The sequence below is a fragment of the Perca fluviatilis genome, chromosome 21, assembly GCF_010015445.1.
Source record: "Perca fluviatilis chromosome 21, GENO_Pfluv_1.0, whole genome shotgun sequence".
Lineage (NCBI taxonomy): Eukaryota > Metazoa > Chordata > Actinopteri > Perciformes > Percidae > Perca > Perca fluviatilis.
Window position 1 is genome coordinate 5,421,761 of NC_053132.1, and position 15,462 is coordinate 5,437,222.

Below are 15,462 nucleotides of genomic sequence, written 5' to 3' on the forward strand. Positions count from 1 at the left end.
GGAAGACATTGTGCTTCTATATTTACCTGACAGAGAACGTTGCAGATTCAGAATGTAATCACAAAATATTACAATGACAATGTGGAGTAATCAGACATTAGCGTCATGGACTCATGGCAGTGTGCTACCCACCTGGCCCGTTATGAGAGCTAATCAGCACATATCTGCGTTAATCAACCATCAGAAAGAGAAAGGGAAAGAGAAAGAGAAAGGGAAAGAGAAAGAGAGAGAGAGAGAGAGAGAGAGCATTTTAGTGTTGTCTTTTTCGTCAACAATAGGCATAAGAAAGTGAAAGTGAAGAAACGTTAGTTTGGTATATCCAGCAATCATGTCAATCAATCAGGTTTCCTTCCCCCTAAAGAGACACACACACACACACACACACACACAGGAAATGTGACTTCAGTCCCTGCTCAAGATGCAGTTGCTGCACTGTATCTTTACATTTCAAATATTAGTTTTTCTACTAAAATAATGTTCTGAATATTAAGGTTTTTTTGAAGATTGTAAGACATGGGGGCAATAAAGAAACCTAAAACCACCAACAACTTTTGCGCAATGTGCAAAATTGAGTAATTACAAAAGACCATTTTAAGTCAATAAGTAACAGACGATAGCTGGCTAACCTGTCTTAGCTCAGGGCGGTCTGTAAACCATAACGTGAGTTGCGCCACCACAGGGTTTCCCCCAAGAAACTTAAGCCGGGTTGACAGCCTGCACAAAGTCACACTCCTTTCATAAATGGCATTAGCTGTGTGAGGGCGTTTTCACACCTGTAGCTCGTTTGCTTTGGTCCGAACCAGTTGGTGAGGTGGTAAACTTGGAGCGATTTGCCCTCGGTCGGTTTGGTTTGGTTTCACACCTGGAAAAATCCAAGCGTACCAAAATGTGTCATTACAAATCAGGCAAGAACGTCCAGCCCTCTTATTGGTCGGATACGTCTGGGGGCGGGAGCAAGAAAGTAAATACAGGAAGAAGGTCCTGTGTTCTGGTCTAGTGGTCAAACCAGCTCATTTCATTAAAATGATCGGACATTGTTTCGCGAGAGACGTTACTACGTCTGCTCTGGTCACCGAGACTTCGCTCTGCTCTGCCGGCGTCCGTCTCCAATTTTAGCGGCAGCTGGTTTGACCGCAGAGATACGAGTGACGGACGGCGAGCTTGACCGCAGTCTATTTCTGAGATAGAAACACTGCGAGCTGCTACAGTTTGCTGCTCTGCTGCATCGCAGATTGCTAAACACACCTGACTACAGGAGACATCAGCTCAGACTGGAGGAGTACGTATAGTTGGTGCGGTTCGAGTACGGATCACGTTCTCACCACGAACGAACGGCTGCAGAGTGCGATTGAAAGCGTACCGAGACCACCTCTTCAAGCAGGTCTCGGTACGCTTGTTTGGTCCGCTTTTGGTGCGCACCAGAGTTCGACTGCCGCGTTCTCTCCTGCCCAAACGAAGCGCACCAGCGGGGCAAACGAACTCTAGTTCAATTCAACCGAACTAAAGGCTGTCGGTGTGAAAACGCCCTAAAAGTCTTTTCCTAAAGGGTAATTGTGATTTTTGAAGACAGCTTTCCATTGCAGGAAACCCTCCTTTATACTTAACCTCCCAGCGCTACATGCTATATATACGCACCTGCCAGAGTTTACAGGGCGTGGTCGTGACTTTAGATGTTTAGCTGTCTATCCTAATCTACTGACCACGTCTACGAGGGGAAAAGATTTTGAAAAGATTTTGTTTTTCAGAAAAACAGCTTAGCCCAGTGACTCAAATCTAATTATATAAATGATATGCCCAATAGGGGTGGGGGAAAAAAATAGATACAGCATAGTATCACGATATTTTTCGTGGCAATACTGTATCGATACACAGATGCCAAGTATCGATCTTTTATGACATATGTGTTGGTCAGTTTGTCTGCTTGACAATCCTATTTTGCAGCAATAAAATTGAAGTGAGATGACCAAATATTGAAATATATCTTTTTAGATAAAACAGACATCATTTGGGACATCATTTGAAATTGGGGGAAATCTGAAGTTGGAAAAAAGGTAATACATTGCAATATATCGCAAAATATTGCAATATGTTTAAAATCGCAATAATATCGTATCGTGGCATAAGTATCGGGATGATATCGTATCGTGAGGCCTCTGGTGATTCCCACCCCTAATGCCCAAACCCACCTAAATGTTCGGCCCACTTTAATATCTGATTGTCTTCAAAATGTTTACAATGCAAATTAGTTTTTGTCGTTACAGCTGCCTGTTTGTCTTCAACATGGAGATCAATGCTTCTATATTTTTAAACCACTGCATTAACATCCATTAAGTCGCCTATAAAGTAGCATCATTGTCTGCATCACTCTTTCCATCTCTCTGACCAACAGCAGCCTCTGTAAATCCTTCAATCGCCCTCTTTCATGCTGCCCCAGATGCCAGCTACAGAGAGCCAGAACATCAACCACCTCCCATCCACACAGCCAGTAAACAAGAGCTGCTGCCAGACGCAACCGACACCGCCAGACCCCCCCCCCCACCCGCCAAGACCTCTGAGACACTCAGTCCCGTCAATATCTGCACTAAAATGCATTTTAAAAACACACTTCTAATGCATTTCAAAACGGGCTGTAGCACTTCAAACTGATTATTCTAACAGGATAAATCAATCAGAGGCTTTATCTCAAATCAAAGCTAATTAAAAACAGAACTTAGAAGACAGCTTCAACTCAGTGTCCCAGATTTTACGTATTCATACACTGCAGTGCTGCTACACGAGAAGAACCACAGATGTCCTTTAACTCTATAAAAAGTTGTCTTTCAGAAACATGCAGGCAAAGACAAGATGTGCAGCAAACACAGACAGCATTACACTGAGTTGGGAAGAAAGCGGAGGTTAACAGCGGTAGTTTCCCAGCACCCCCAGCGCGTCAGAGAAGGGCACTCAAGTTAGAAATACCTGCAACTACAGAATGGACGGAGAGAGAGGTGACATGCCTGGGAAGGAGGAATTGCCCATTCTCTGCCTCGATGCACCTGTTTACTGTCCTCTATCGCGCCGTCACTTTCTCTCTTATCTTCTTTTTAACCCCTTCTTCTTTCTTCACTCTTCTTCTTATACGGTTGTTTTTTGTCTTGCTCTCCTCGGTCCAGTTTCATCCCTTTCTTCTCAGCGCGTCCATGTCTCGGCAGCATGTGTGTGAAGCGTTTTGGTCGGACGGGGGATGCTCCGCCTGTGATGAGAGCACGCTGGAGTGCAGAGGCGCTCCTAACCATGTCTTAGCATGGCCACTGAATAAACTCATGTTTTATGGATGCAGAGCCCTCCCCACTCTGCCTCTCTTAAAGGGCCAGCATCCCAAATCCAGCCGACTTTGATCTCAGCGCCGTCATTATACGCATTGGATTTTAATCATGCGGGTGTGGGAATATACTGTAGTGTGCATCGGTAATTCAATATCACCATGTGGGCTTGACACTTCTCCCCGTGTAGCTCAGGAGAGGAAGCAATTGCTGGAGGGATGAAAAGGAATCTAGAAAAGAAAAAAAAAATGCAGATGTTTCTCTGACACTTTTCAGCAGACAAACTGACGGTGGCGATGAATTATGAATACAAGCCAAGTAAAGTGTGGAATAGCAAACACTGATAACATATCGTGAACAGGGCTGTCTGCGTGTGCATGTGTGATGAAACACTGCAGCTCTCTGTGTGTGTGTTGTGTGTGTGTATACACTCAACAAAGGCTATTGTCAAAGTATATCCTGCACCAGCACCAGCTGTAATTCAATCCTGAGTTGAAGGCCATGAATTAATGAGACCAAGAGTGTGTGTGAGTGTGCGTGTTCAGGGTCAGAGGGGCTGTATATCACGCACACTATGACACCTTATAATAGGATCTCCGGGGAGGGGAGTTAGGAAATGTTTGACCACTACAAAACAGGAGCAAAGATAAGGAGTTTCTCTGAAAAAGACGCCCTGACTTTATCACACCATCCTGGTAAAACAAATAAAAACACAAGTGTAGCTCGGGCATACTGACACACAGAAGTGGACAGGGCGCTGTGAACTAGTCAATACACAGCCTTCTCTGTTGCTCAGTGGTCTGAAATGACTTGCTGTAAATAAAATATAGCGCTAAATTAAAGATAGCGCTTGCTGGGCCTTGAGAGCACGGACGCTCCTGAGCTCATAATGCTCTAGAGTTTCTTCTCTTTGCCCTTGAGGGACTCACCCTCACTTTGCTTCGCGCACACACATTTATGTATACCATGCTACAGGTGGGTAATAGAAAAATATATCAGTATGATGTACACTCAGCCTTGGTTTCTCTCGCCTGGAATATCATTGAGAATCGTTTGCGCAGCGACATCCTCGGCATCTTTCCATACAGGTGGTGAGGTCAGTAACACACTAAGTCACAGCTCAGCGAGAAATAAATCGCACCCTGGAGAGAGAGAGAGAGAGAGAGAGAGAGAGAGAGAGAGAGAGAGAGAGAGAGAGAGAGAGAGGTTAAGGGAATCGAATGTATGGGTGGGAAGTTTACTCCATATTTACCTGAATTAGCATCAGTTTTTTTGTAGGTTTTACATCTAAAATGAATATGCATGTTTAAATCCATTGTTTATGAGGGTAAAACACACCCGATGGTGTTTTAAGCCCCCAACGTCGTCTTCCAGGCAGCGCTGCCTAGAAGGCACTAGGATTAGGCAGCAGTTAGGGTTAAGGTTAGGGTTAGGTGTCTTGAAGTCGACGTTGGGGGCTTAAAACACTATTGAGCATGTTTCCCCCTCATAAACTCTGGATTTAAACGTGCAAATTAATTTTAGATGTGGAAAAACAGGGATAGCAGTGAAGAAAGTAGAGTAGAGCTGCAAAGATTAATCGGTTAGTTGTCAACAATTAAATTAAATCGGGAACTATTTTGATAATCGATTAATCAGTTTGAGTCATTTTTTTTTATTCTCTGATTACAGCGTCCTAAATGTAAATATGTTCTAGTTTCTTCTCTCCTCTGTGACAGTAAACTGAATATCTTTGACAAGACATTTGAGGATGTCCTCTTGGGCTTCGGGAAACACATTTCATTGACCAAATGATGAATCGAGTAATCAAGAAAATAATCGACAGATTAATCAAAAATGACAATCTGTTTGTACGTTTTTCCCCTCATAAACACTGGATTTAAACATCCATATTCCTTTTAGATGTGGAAAAACAGGGACACAGTGAAGGTAAAAAGAGGATAACTGTCAAGAAAACCTTTTCCAAGTAGAAGTAGAAGGCTGAGAGGTGACAGGCTGAGTGAATGGCACACTAAGCAAAGAAACAGACAGATAAGGACCGAAAGGAATAAATACAGAGCGAGGATAGTAAAGGCAGGGAGACAGACGGAGATGACAGGATAGTTACAGATTCATGCATTCCTGGTTGACCGGTGACAGCGAGAGCAGCTGCTGTCTTGCTGCTGTCTGGCCAGGGGAGCTGAATAATGAATCTGGGATGCAGCAGACGTTGCAGGTCGCGTACAGTAACACTGCATACATCACACAGAGCAGCAGCAATTACCCACAGACCGAGAGGAAAGGACAGGTGTAGAGGACTTCACAAAGACTGATGTGGTAATCCTGGAAATTGCCAGATGTCAAGAAGTCAAGGGACACCCGTTTAAGTTAGGTGAACGGCAGAGACGTGTACACACTCAAGGTAAATACAAAAAGGGGCACCAGCTAACTTTTTCCCCCCCAAGAAGCTAATTTGACAAAAACAGTGGAATAGCAACTTCTGTACCCGTCACATGATGCCCTCACGTAGACTTACATTACATTCTTCAGTCACTAGGGCCGCAACTTACCATTATTTTATTGTGATAATCTGTTGATTATTTTCTCGATTAATAGATTAGTTGTTTGGTCTATAAAATGTCAGAAACTGGTGAAAAATGTGGATCGGTGTTTCCCAAAAGCCCAAGAGGACGTCCTCAAATGTCTCGTTTTGTCCACAAACTCAGTTTACGGTCACAGAGGAGAGAAGGAACTAGAACAATATTCACATTTAAAAAGCTGCAATCAGAGAATCTTTAGGTCTTTTTTCATAAAAAATGACTCAAGCCGACTATCACAATATATTAACATATATAGAGGATTTGAATTGCTATTTTGTTATTCTCCATCCATCCATCGTCAACCACTTATCCACAAAAAAAAGGGGGGGGAGGATGGAAAAAAAAAAAAAAATCAAAAAAAAAAAAAAAAAAAAACAAAAAAAAAAAATCATTACAAAAAAAAAAAAAAAAAAAAAAAAAAAAATTTAAATAAAAAAAAAAAAAAAAAAAAAAAAAAAATAAAAAAATTAAATATATTTTTTTTTTTTTTTTTAAAAAAAAAAAAAAAAAAAAAAAAAAAAAAAAAAAAAAAAAAAAAAAAAAAAAAAAACAAAAAAAAAAAAAAAAAAAAAAAAAAAAAAACCCAAAAAAATTTTTATTAAAAAAAAAAAATTTTTATCAACAAAACCACCACACCCCCTTCTTTTTTCTCAATTCTTATAATTTGGGTGCTGGTGATTTTCCTTTGGGGCTGGCTAAAACTGCTTTGGGGGCGCCAAAAGTTCCTCTATGCAGGGAAGAAAAAAAAAAAACGCTGGGAAGAAGACAACAGAGCAGAGCCACGATACACTGGAGGGTTTACATCGTTCAGTAGAAGGAGATGGAGACATTTGGAGGGAAAGAGTAAGATGAAAAAAGGTCCCAGACCAGGATGTGTTTATAATAGTGCGTAGAGATTTGAAAGAATGTAATTACACAATGCACGCACACACACACACACAGGATATGACTATATATATAGTACAGGCCAAAAGTTTGGACACACCTTCTCATTCAATGAGAGTTTCCTTTTTATTTCCATGACTATTTACATTGTAGATTCTCACTGAAGGCATCAAAACTATGAATGAACACATACGGAATTATGTACTTAACAAAAAGTGTGAAATAACTGAAAACATGTCTTATATTTTAGATTCTTCAAAGTAGCCACCCTTTGCTTTTTTATTAATAAGGGAAATAATTCCACTAATTAACCCCTGACAAAGCACACCTGTGAAGGTAAAACCATTTCAGGTGACTACCTCATGAAGCTCATTGAGAGAACACCAAGGGTTTGCAGAGTTATCAAAAAAGCAAGGGGTGGCTACTTTGAAGAATCTAAAATATAAGACATGTTTTCAGTTATTTCACACTATTTTGTTAAGTACATAATTCCATATGTGTTCATTCATAGTTTTGATGCCTTCAGTGAGAATCTACAATGTAAATAGTCATGAAACTAAAAAGAAACACATTGAATGAGAAGGTGTGTCTAAACTTTTGGCCTGTACTGTATATACTTGTCTGAATAACGGCAGTCCCCGTGCGGGCCTGCATCACAGTGTAGCTATGTCAATGAGCCCCCCACGGCCGCCGCTCTGAGACGCATCAGAAATTTTTGTTTACAGGAAAATACTGATATTTTTTATTATTATAACCTTAACTTTTGTGATAAGTGTTCTGTGTTTGACTGCTTGGACTGAAGAAAAACACTTAACTGCTGGCAGTTCATATCCATGTTCTCATCCTTGCATAAGCATATGATGATGGGGCCTATTGTTACAATGCTCCATGACATGTTTTATCTGTTACACAGTGAATTATGAACTTTAGCTAAACTTACAAAAAAAAAAAAAAAAAAATCGCACATCGAATCCTAATATCAGGCAGAAAAAAAAATCGCTATTTGATTTCCCCCCCCCAAAATCGTTTAGCACTAGTTTCTAGATAGATATAAAGCATCTCTGAATAGTCAGACAGACGAGTGGAGAGAAAGTGTGGAGCGCCACAGAGGGGGGAGAGCACTTCAAAGAAAATCAAATTAAAGTAAGCTTCATACTAATTGCATTCACACCTTGAAACATTTAATTACTTGAACAAACGACATCAAAAGCCTTGATCTCCTGCTGTAAAAATAATATGAAGCCAGGCTGAGTTACAAACACCTTGTCATTAAAGCACTGAAACTCATATCATCATATCAATCTGTTAACATATTGCATTGGGCAAGTATTGTCAAATAATTACCGTTTCTTTTTATACAGGATGAAAGAGTCAACTGGGGCTCAAACGGTCTTTAAAATGAGCTGGATTCTGCTGTAAAGTGGCTCAAAACACCTTTTGTTTGTCATTGCTTTGGTTTTAATGGAGTCGTTCTATTTTTATCTTCAACAATCAGACAGACAGACACTTTGATGTTTGCATTAATGGGAATTATAATGCCAAGTAGGTCAGGTAATAAACACTATGTTGTTCTAATGAAGTTTACACTGAGTGGACAGATTTGTAGATGACTCTGCTGGACACACTTCTGAAAAAATGATTCAGAAAAATGAGTAAGAGACAACCAAGCACTTTGCAACCACAACAGCTGGAGATCTGAGACCGAAAAGCTGCGCAGACTTGACTTGGTGACCCATAAATATTGGAAAATGCTCCTCCGGATGTAGTTTTGCCTTTCGGAGCTCCGCCAAACTGTCACAAATAATCAGAAACATCACCAGGATGCAAATGTAGCTCCACCTTTAGAAGCTGTAACATTAAAGTAATGAACACAGCAATGCATCAATGATTATAATCCAATAAAATATGATTCTGAAATTAGATATTCCTCATAATGAGTAAGGCTTAACAATATATCGTTTTTTTTAAAGCGCACTACACAAAACGCGAAAGGCTGCAACATATCGCAGTTGTTGAAAATAATATCGGTAGAAAAACACACTTTAAACTCTGTCACTTTTTTGTTTTTAGTGGTGTCTTTTATATTCAATTCAATGTTTAATTTTTCCATAATAAGTGGTTAGAAATTATTTCCTTACATTTGTTTTAAGTTCAACAAGCAGTTTGTTGCATTGTAGAAGAATACTGAAAGTAGCAGAAATGCAGAACTGAGCACATTTTAATATGTTTATGTATCGCGAGTCGTTATCGATATTCGTCTATATGGTTCATTAAGTATATCCATATTTATTTAGTTTTTCTTATTATATATTCTGTTAACACACTGCATATATCTATATTATTCTTACTAGTATAATGTCACTGCTACTACATTGCACATATCTGTACATGTTGATCATATTACATAGCCATATTCTGCTCTTATAACACTGCACTATATTTCTTGTTCTGTCTATACTTGTATATCACATTGCACTTTTTTGCTCTTTTTGCACTTCTGGTTGGACGCAAACTGCATTTCGCTGTCTTTGTACTCTGCACAATGACAATAAAGTTGAATCTAATGTAATCTTTAAAAAAAAATATTCAACAACATTATCACATATTTTTCTCATATTGTACAATCCTAATAATAAGTACTTTTACTTTGGGTACTTTAAGTATATTTTGATTTTAATACTTCAGCACTTTCTAACGTGACACCTTAGCTTTTTATTAAGTTTATTATTATTTAGTTTTATTTTTAGCCCTACATAATTATAAATACAACCATTCTTAATTAATGAGAAAACAATTATAACTGATCCACAACAAACCCACAGACACCACAGCCGGTGCCAACCATGGACTGTAAATATTAAATTAACTAATTAAGTACGGTTAATGTTACATTAATATAATGTGACATTAGTTAATAACTGTGTCCACACTCGATAGGCTACTTTCTGGCTTCAGAATATCTGTTTAAATGTGAATATAAATGACCTTGTAATGTTTTCACTTAATTTAATGGTGTCAAACTAAAGTGTAACTTCTAAGCTTTCTGACAATATGTAATTTTAACCATTTTCTTTAGCTTTTTACTTTACAAGTGCTTGCAAAAGTAAGCTAACGTTATACTTTACTTTAACAGTTGGCTAAAAACACAAACAAAAGAAAAGAGCTAAACTTACGTTATCATTAGCTAGCTTGCTAGCGCGCTCATCCTGACGACGCAAAAACAAAACAAACACGTTTTTTGAGTTTGTAAACATTTCGCTCCACTCTTCTTCTTTCGGTCTTCTTTCGTTCGCCAGTTTAATTTTTAAAAAACTGCGCCATTTTAGGCGTTTTTTCCCCCTTATCGAACACTTTTATAATGCGCACCTGCTAAGAGAACTATGGGTGTGTTCGATTTGTACCACCTATAGCTCGCGGGCTAGCCGGGCGGTGATTCAATTATTTTTTCAACCCATCTACTTTACGTTCTAAATATTTGACTCTTGCAGTTAAAAACCTGCAGATGTATTAATATAACTCGTGAAAATATTAATACATCGTCTCTCTGATTTTAAAGAGCTGTTGAATTAATATCACTTTGTCACATTTGGACCGCTCATACATTCCTAAATGTGCAGCACATGTCTGAGCTCTCTTTGAAGCCTTCCTGACCCATATCTCTGTCCACAGTCTTCTTCAGTCCTCTACTTCCAATCTCACATCCAGTGTCACTACTAACCAAAAAACGTGTCAGCCATTAAACCTCCACGGCCACAAATGAGAGGTCAAGCTAGTTAATCTCCTAAACAACCATAGGCATATAGTATATATATATATATATCATAAGAGACATCACCTAAAGAGTGCTTAATGCTGGTTTGCTATACATATATTACATATATATATATATATATATATATATGCACTGCTATTTTACATATATACACATATATACATATATGCATATATATATATACATCAAGCATATACATAGGGACATATTTTACATATATATATGCATATATATATATATCACCAAGAGCATATCAACAGACATATATACATACACAACATATATATCATATATAAGAGTGATGCATATATATATATATATGTATATATATATATGTATATATATATATAATGTTTATATATATATATAGGCATGCACAGAGAGTGGAGATCTGTCTCACAATGCTTCAAACTGAACTGAGAACTCATATTTTTAATTGCATATTGCCTACATATGCATCATGAGAGAGCATATCACATATATTCTATATATAAGCATCATACACAGAGAAGTGCACACACATATATATATATCAAGCATTTCACATATATACATTTATATATATATGCATCAAGCATATTAATGCAAAAAAAATGAGTATATATACTACAATGTTATATAGTGAATGCATATATATATAAGCAATACATATGCATCGTATATATATATATATATATTTAATGCTAAGCCATATATATATATATATGTAATATATATATATCAGCATATATGTTATGAATGCGCCATAGTATATATAAAATATGTTATATATATATATACATATATACTGCTATTATTAATTTCTACATTTATATGTACATATATATATATCAGAGGACAGTATATATATATATACTATATGTAGTGTCGATATGAATGTTTATATATATATAACATAAGTTATATATATATATCATATATGACAGATGCACGTGCCATATATATATAATATATAACAGCAAGAGCATCAGAAAATGCCATATATATATATAATGGCATGCCGCAGAAATGGCTTCGTCACGCAGAAGAGGCACAAGAAGCTGTGAGAGAGAGAAGAGAAAGAGAGACAGAGAGGGACAGAGAGAGGGACAGAGGGACAGAAAGAGAGAGAGAGACAGAGAGAGAGACAGAAAGACAGACAGAGAGGGACAGAGAGAGAGACAGAGAGGGACAGAAAGAGAGTCCGTGGAGACATCAGCTCTTTAGCTTGTGAAGAGGATCTGTGAAGCGGGCAGACTGCCAGGAGGATCCACGGTAACCTCCAGGCTGCCTCTTATGTCTCTCCACCAATCAGATCGTCAGGACTCAGGCCAGGGTTTTTTAAGTCTAGTTTTGGCCTGATAATGGTTTTATAATCCTCTAACATAAATCAGACAGACCAGCAGTTTCTTTTCAGTGTTGGGATACTGTTTCCATCAAAGTGTTTAAATTATGTATTTCTTCCCAGTGGTGAAATGTAACAAAGTACATTTACTCAAGTAATGTATTGTCCAGTATTAATATGTTTATATGTGAAATATTAATCTTCAATAAAGTTCTGATACACACATTTGCATTGTATTTTTTAGGACTTTTCTCTGTTTGCTTTTGGTGTCAAATATTGTGAAAATTTAACCTCAAACAATTGTTTAAATAAAACCATGTGAGAAGTTTAGAGAGGTGGTCTTGCTATATTGTTGACTACAAAAGCAACATTTTAAATTTCAGAAAATCTGTTTAATATGAAAACATGTAAACTCTGGACTGAATGGATAATGACAATACATATCATTTTAAGAAATGGATCTTCGTAATAAAAAGCAAAACAAAGCATAAGTGCAAACATTTTCACACAACCACCAATAACAAAAGGGTCAGAAAAGTGTGATTTTACAGGGGTGTCATTTTTCAAGAAGTTACCTGGAATTAAATATGTATGTTGGAACTAATTAAAGGATCATTTATTCATAATTGGAGACTTTACTCCATATTTGTTTGTCTACAGACTCCAGCTGAAGGTTATGAAATTACCAGAAAACTTCCGGGGGGGAAAACAGAAGGAAAATCACCAAGCGTTACCAAAAAGTCTTAACTTGAGGTCTGCTTACTAGCTTTAACCACATCGTTTGGTCTTCCACAGCAGCTTAGCAAATGCCAAAATTAAAAACTAAACAAAAAAACTGTATTCTGGTGTTCCTGTACCCTCATAAAACCTCTTCATGTTATATATTTGGTTGTTTAAACATCACAACAAAATGCCCTTCACCATCAACTGTGCAAATATAGCCAAGTGAAAGTCACGGCTATGGTCCTTAAAGTTGATTCTAATTAGCATGTGAGATTGTAAATGAAGGCACAAATAAGAACGTTAAATGTACAAGACATCCCACGGTCAGAGGAGTGAGACTTTTCTCACGCTACATGATTGCAACCTGGGGCATGTTCATGTTTATAATATCACAAAATACACGTGTTAATTTACTGGCATTACACGGCTGAAAAAACAACAACAACAACAACAACAAAGGGGTTCCTCTTTTGAGCTTTGACTCAGAGCGCCCCCCGGTGGCCACAGTCGCTCAGTTCTTCAGTGAAATCTGGTGAAGCCACAATCCTCCTCCTCCTCCTCCCCCCCTCCTCCTCCCCCCCCCCCTCCTCCCTACTCTTCTTCCTCCTCTTCCTCCTCCCCCTCCTCCTCCTCCTCCCTCCTCCTCTCTCCTCCTCCTCCTCCTCCTCCTCCTGCTGCTGCTGCTGCCTTCTCTTTTTTTTTCGCTGCTCCTCCTGCTGCTGCTGCACCTCCTCCGTCTCTCATCGCGGCTGTATGGATCTAGAATCAAAGTGCGCTAAAAGTCTGTCCCGACGCGGCCAATTAAGCCGTCGCCACGGGGACGGCAGCTCGTTAATTAAAACAATAAAAGCCGACCACCGTCTGGAGCCGCACACACGTGGTCGGAATAATTAAAAACACTAAAGGAGGAGGAGGAGGAGGAGGAGGAGGAGGAGAGGACAGTGCGCTTCAAAAAGGCTTCCCAGGAGTCCACGTCTTACCACCCTGAGAACTAGGGTTTGGGGCATCATTTGGATTTTAACGATTCGAATTCTGATTCTGGTTCTGGTTCTTCTGGTTCTCATCGATTCGGATTCTTTGAGTGGTGGAGGTGAAACGGGTCACACGCTTATTTCACAAATACAAAAAGGTGGGTTGCAGTTTGACGGGGCTTTTTCCCCAATGTAAAATAAAGACGCACCAGAGCGCCGCTTACTGCGCTCCGCGGCTGCAACACAACCAGCGCCCTGGCCGCTACGGAAACCAAAACTTTGCGCATGTTAAATTTGGAGCCCCGCGATCAGACCTGAAACTAAATCCTCCGAACGATTGCAATAAAGAAACGATTCCGATGGAATCGAAATTTTTTTATTTTTTCGATGCCCAATACTAATCTCTTAGTAAGTGGCAAGTAAGAAGTAAGGTAAGTAGTAAGTAAGAAGTAAGTAAGTAAGAAGTAAGTAAGTAGTAAGTAAGAAGTAAGTACGTAAGTAAGTAAGTAAGTAAGAAGTAAGTAAGTAAGTAAGTAAGAAGTAAGTAAGAAGCACGTAAGTAGTAAAGTAAGAAGTAAGTAAGTAAGTAAGAAGTAAGTAAGAAGTAAGTAAGAAGTAAGTAAGTAAGTAAGTAAGTAAGAAGTAAGAAGTAAGTAAGTAAGAAGTAAGTAAGTAGTAAGTAAGAAGGCAAAGGGCAAGAAGCGGGTAAGTAAAGCGGCAAGAAGTAAGTAAGGGCAAGTAAGTAAGCAGTAAGAAGGCAAGTAAGCAAGAAGTAAGTAAGAAGTAAGTAAGAAGCAAGTAAGCAGTAAGTAAAGCAGTAAGTAAGCGGCACGTATAAGCAAGTGGGCAAGAAGCAAGTGGCGGCAAGTAAAGAAGTAAGCAAGTAAGCAAGCAAGCAAGAAGCAAGCAAGCAGTAAAGCAAGAAGGCAAGTAAGTAAGCAAGAAGTGGCAAGAAGTAAGGCAAGTAAGTAAGTAAGTAAAAGTAAGCGTAAGTAAGTAAGGTAAGTAAGAAGCGGCGAGCGTGGGGCAAGTAAGAAGCGGTAAGTAAGTAAAGCAAGTAAGCAAGTAAGTAAGTAAGAAGTAAGTAACGTAAGTAAGAAGGCAAGGCGGTAAGCAAGTAAGTAAGTAAGAGGCGCGCGGCAAGTAAGAAGTAAGTAAGAAGTAAGTAAGTAAGAAGGCAAGTAGGCGGCAGCGGTAAGTGTAAGGGCAAGTAAGTAAGTAAGTGGCAAGTAAGTAAGAAGTGCGGCAAAAGAGCGGTAAGTAAGTAAGCTAAGTAAGAAGTAAGTAAGTAAGTAAGTAAGTAAGAAGTAAGAAGTAAGTAAGTAAGAAGTGCTGTACATAGCGCATTAGCCACAGGGTGATAAAATAAAAATAAAATAAAAACACACGTACAAATCAGTGATTTAGGCTAAAAAGTAGCGTCTTCAAAATATTAATGAGGATAATGATGGCGTGATGCTTGCTACGGTTGCATTTCTAGTAGACATGAAACGGCGAAAGAAAGAAGAAAGAAGAAGAGAATTCTCTGATTCACGGTTTGTTCTAACGGCGCTCCCTCTCTTCATTCACTCTCCGGCCCGCGGGCTCTCGTTAAAGACTAAAACTCTCGCCAAAATGCAACCTTGGGTCTTTTTGTGAATGCACTCGAGACAAACTTTGGTTTAAAAGCATATTTATGACGGAAGCGCCACTTTTAAGATGGACCGTATTTTCGTTTTCGGTCAAAAGGCCTTTTGAATGGGAGAGATAGGGGCACTGCTACGGTCGCATCAAAATCTCTATTTTTAAAACACTAAGAAGGCTCGACACAACATGGAGTATCACCAGGGGCTCTACACATGAACTCAGCATTGGGAACATGGTTTGTGTACGCAGAGTTTACTAAAAAGAAAGGTTATGAACAACC

At 38.8% G+C, this 15,462-nt stretch overlaps 1 protein-coding gene across 1 annotated transcript in view; it reads right to left on the bottom strand.

Moving 5' to 3' along the window:
• The window catches only part of LOC120551489 (SRC kinase signaling inhibitor 1-like), a 157,551-nt gene extending 147,358 nt beyond the window's left edge, over positions 1-10,193 (bottom strand). Inside the window, 2 exon segments of the mRNA XM_039788955.1 lie at positions 4,312-4,444; positions 9,940-10,193. Of these exon segments, the coding sequence (XP_039644889.1) occupies positions 4,312-4,378 (67 nt within the window). The 5' untranslated portion in view covers positions 4,379-4,444; positions 9,940-10,193.
• Between the last annotated feature and the right edge of the window lie 5,269 nt (positions 10,194-15,462).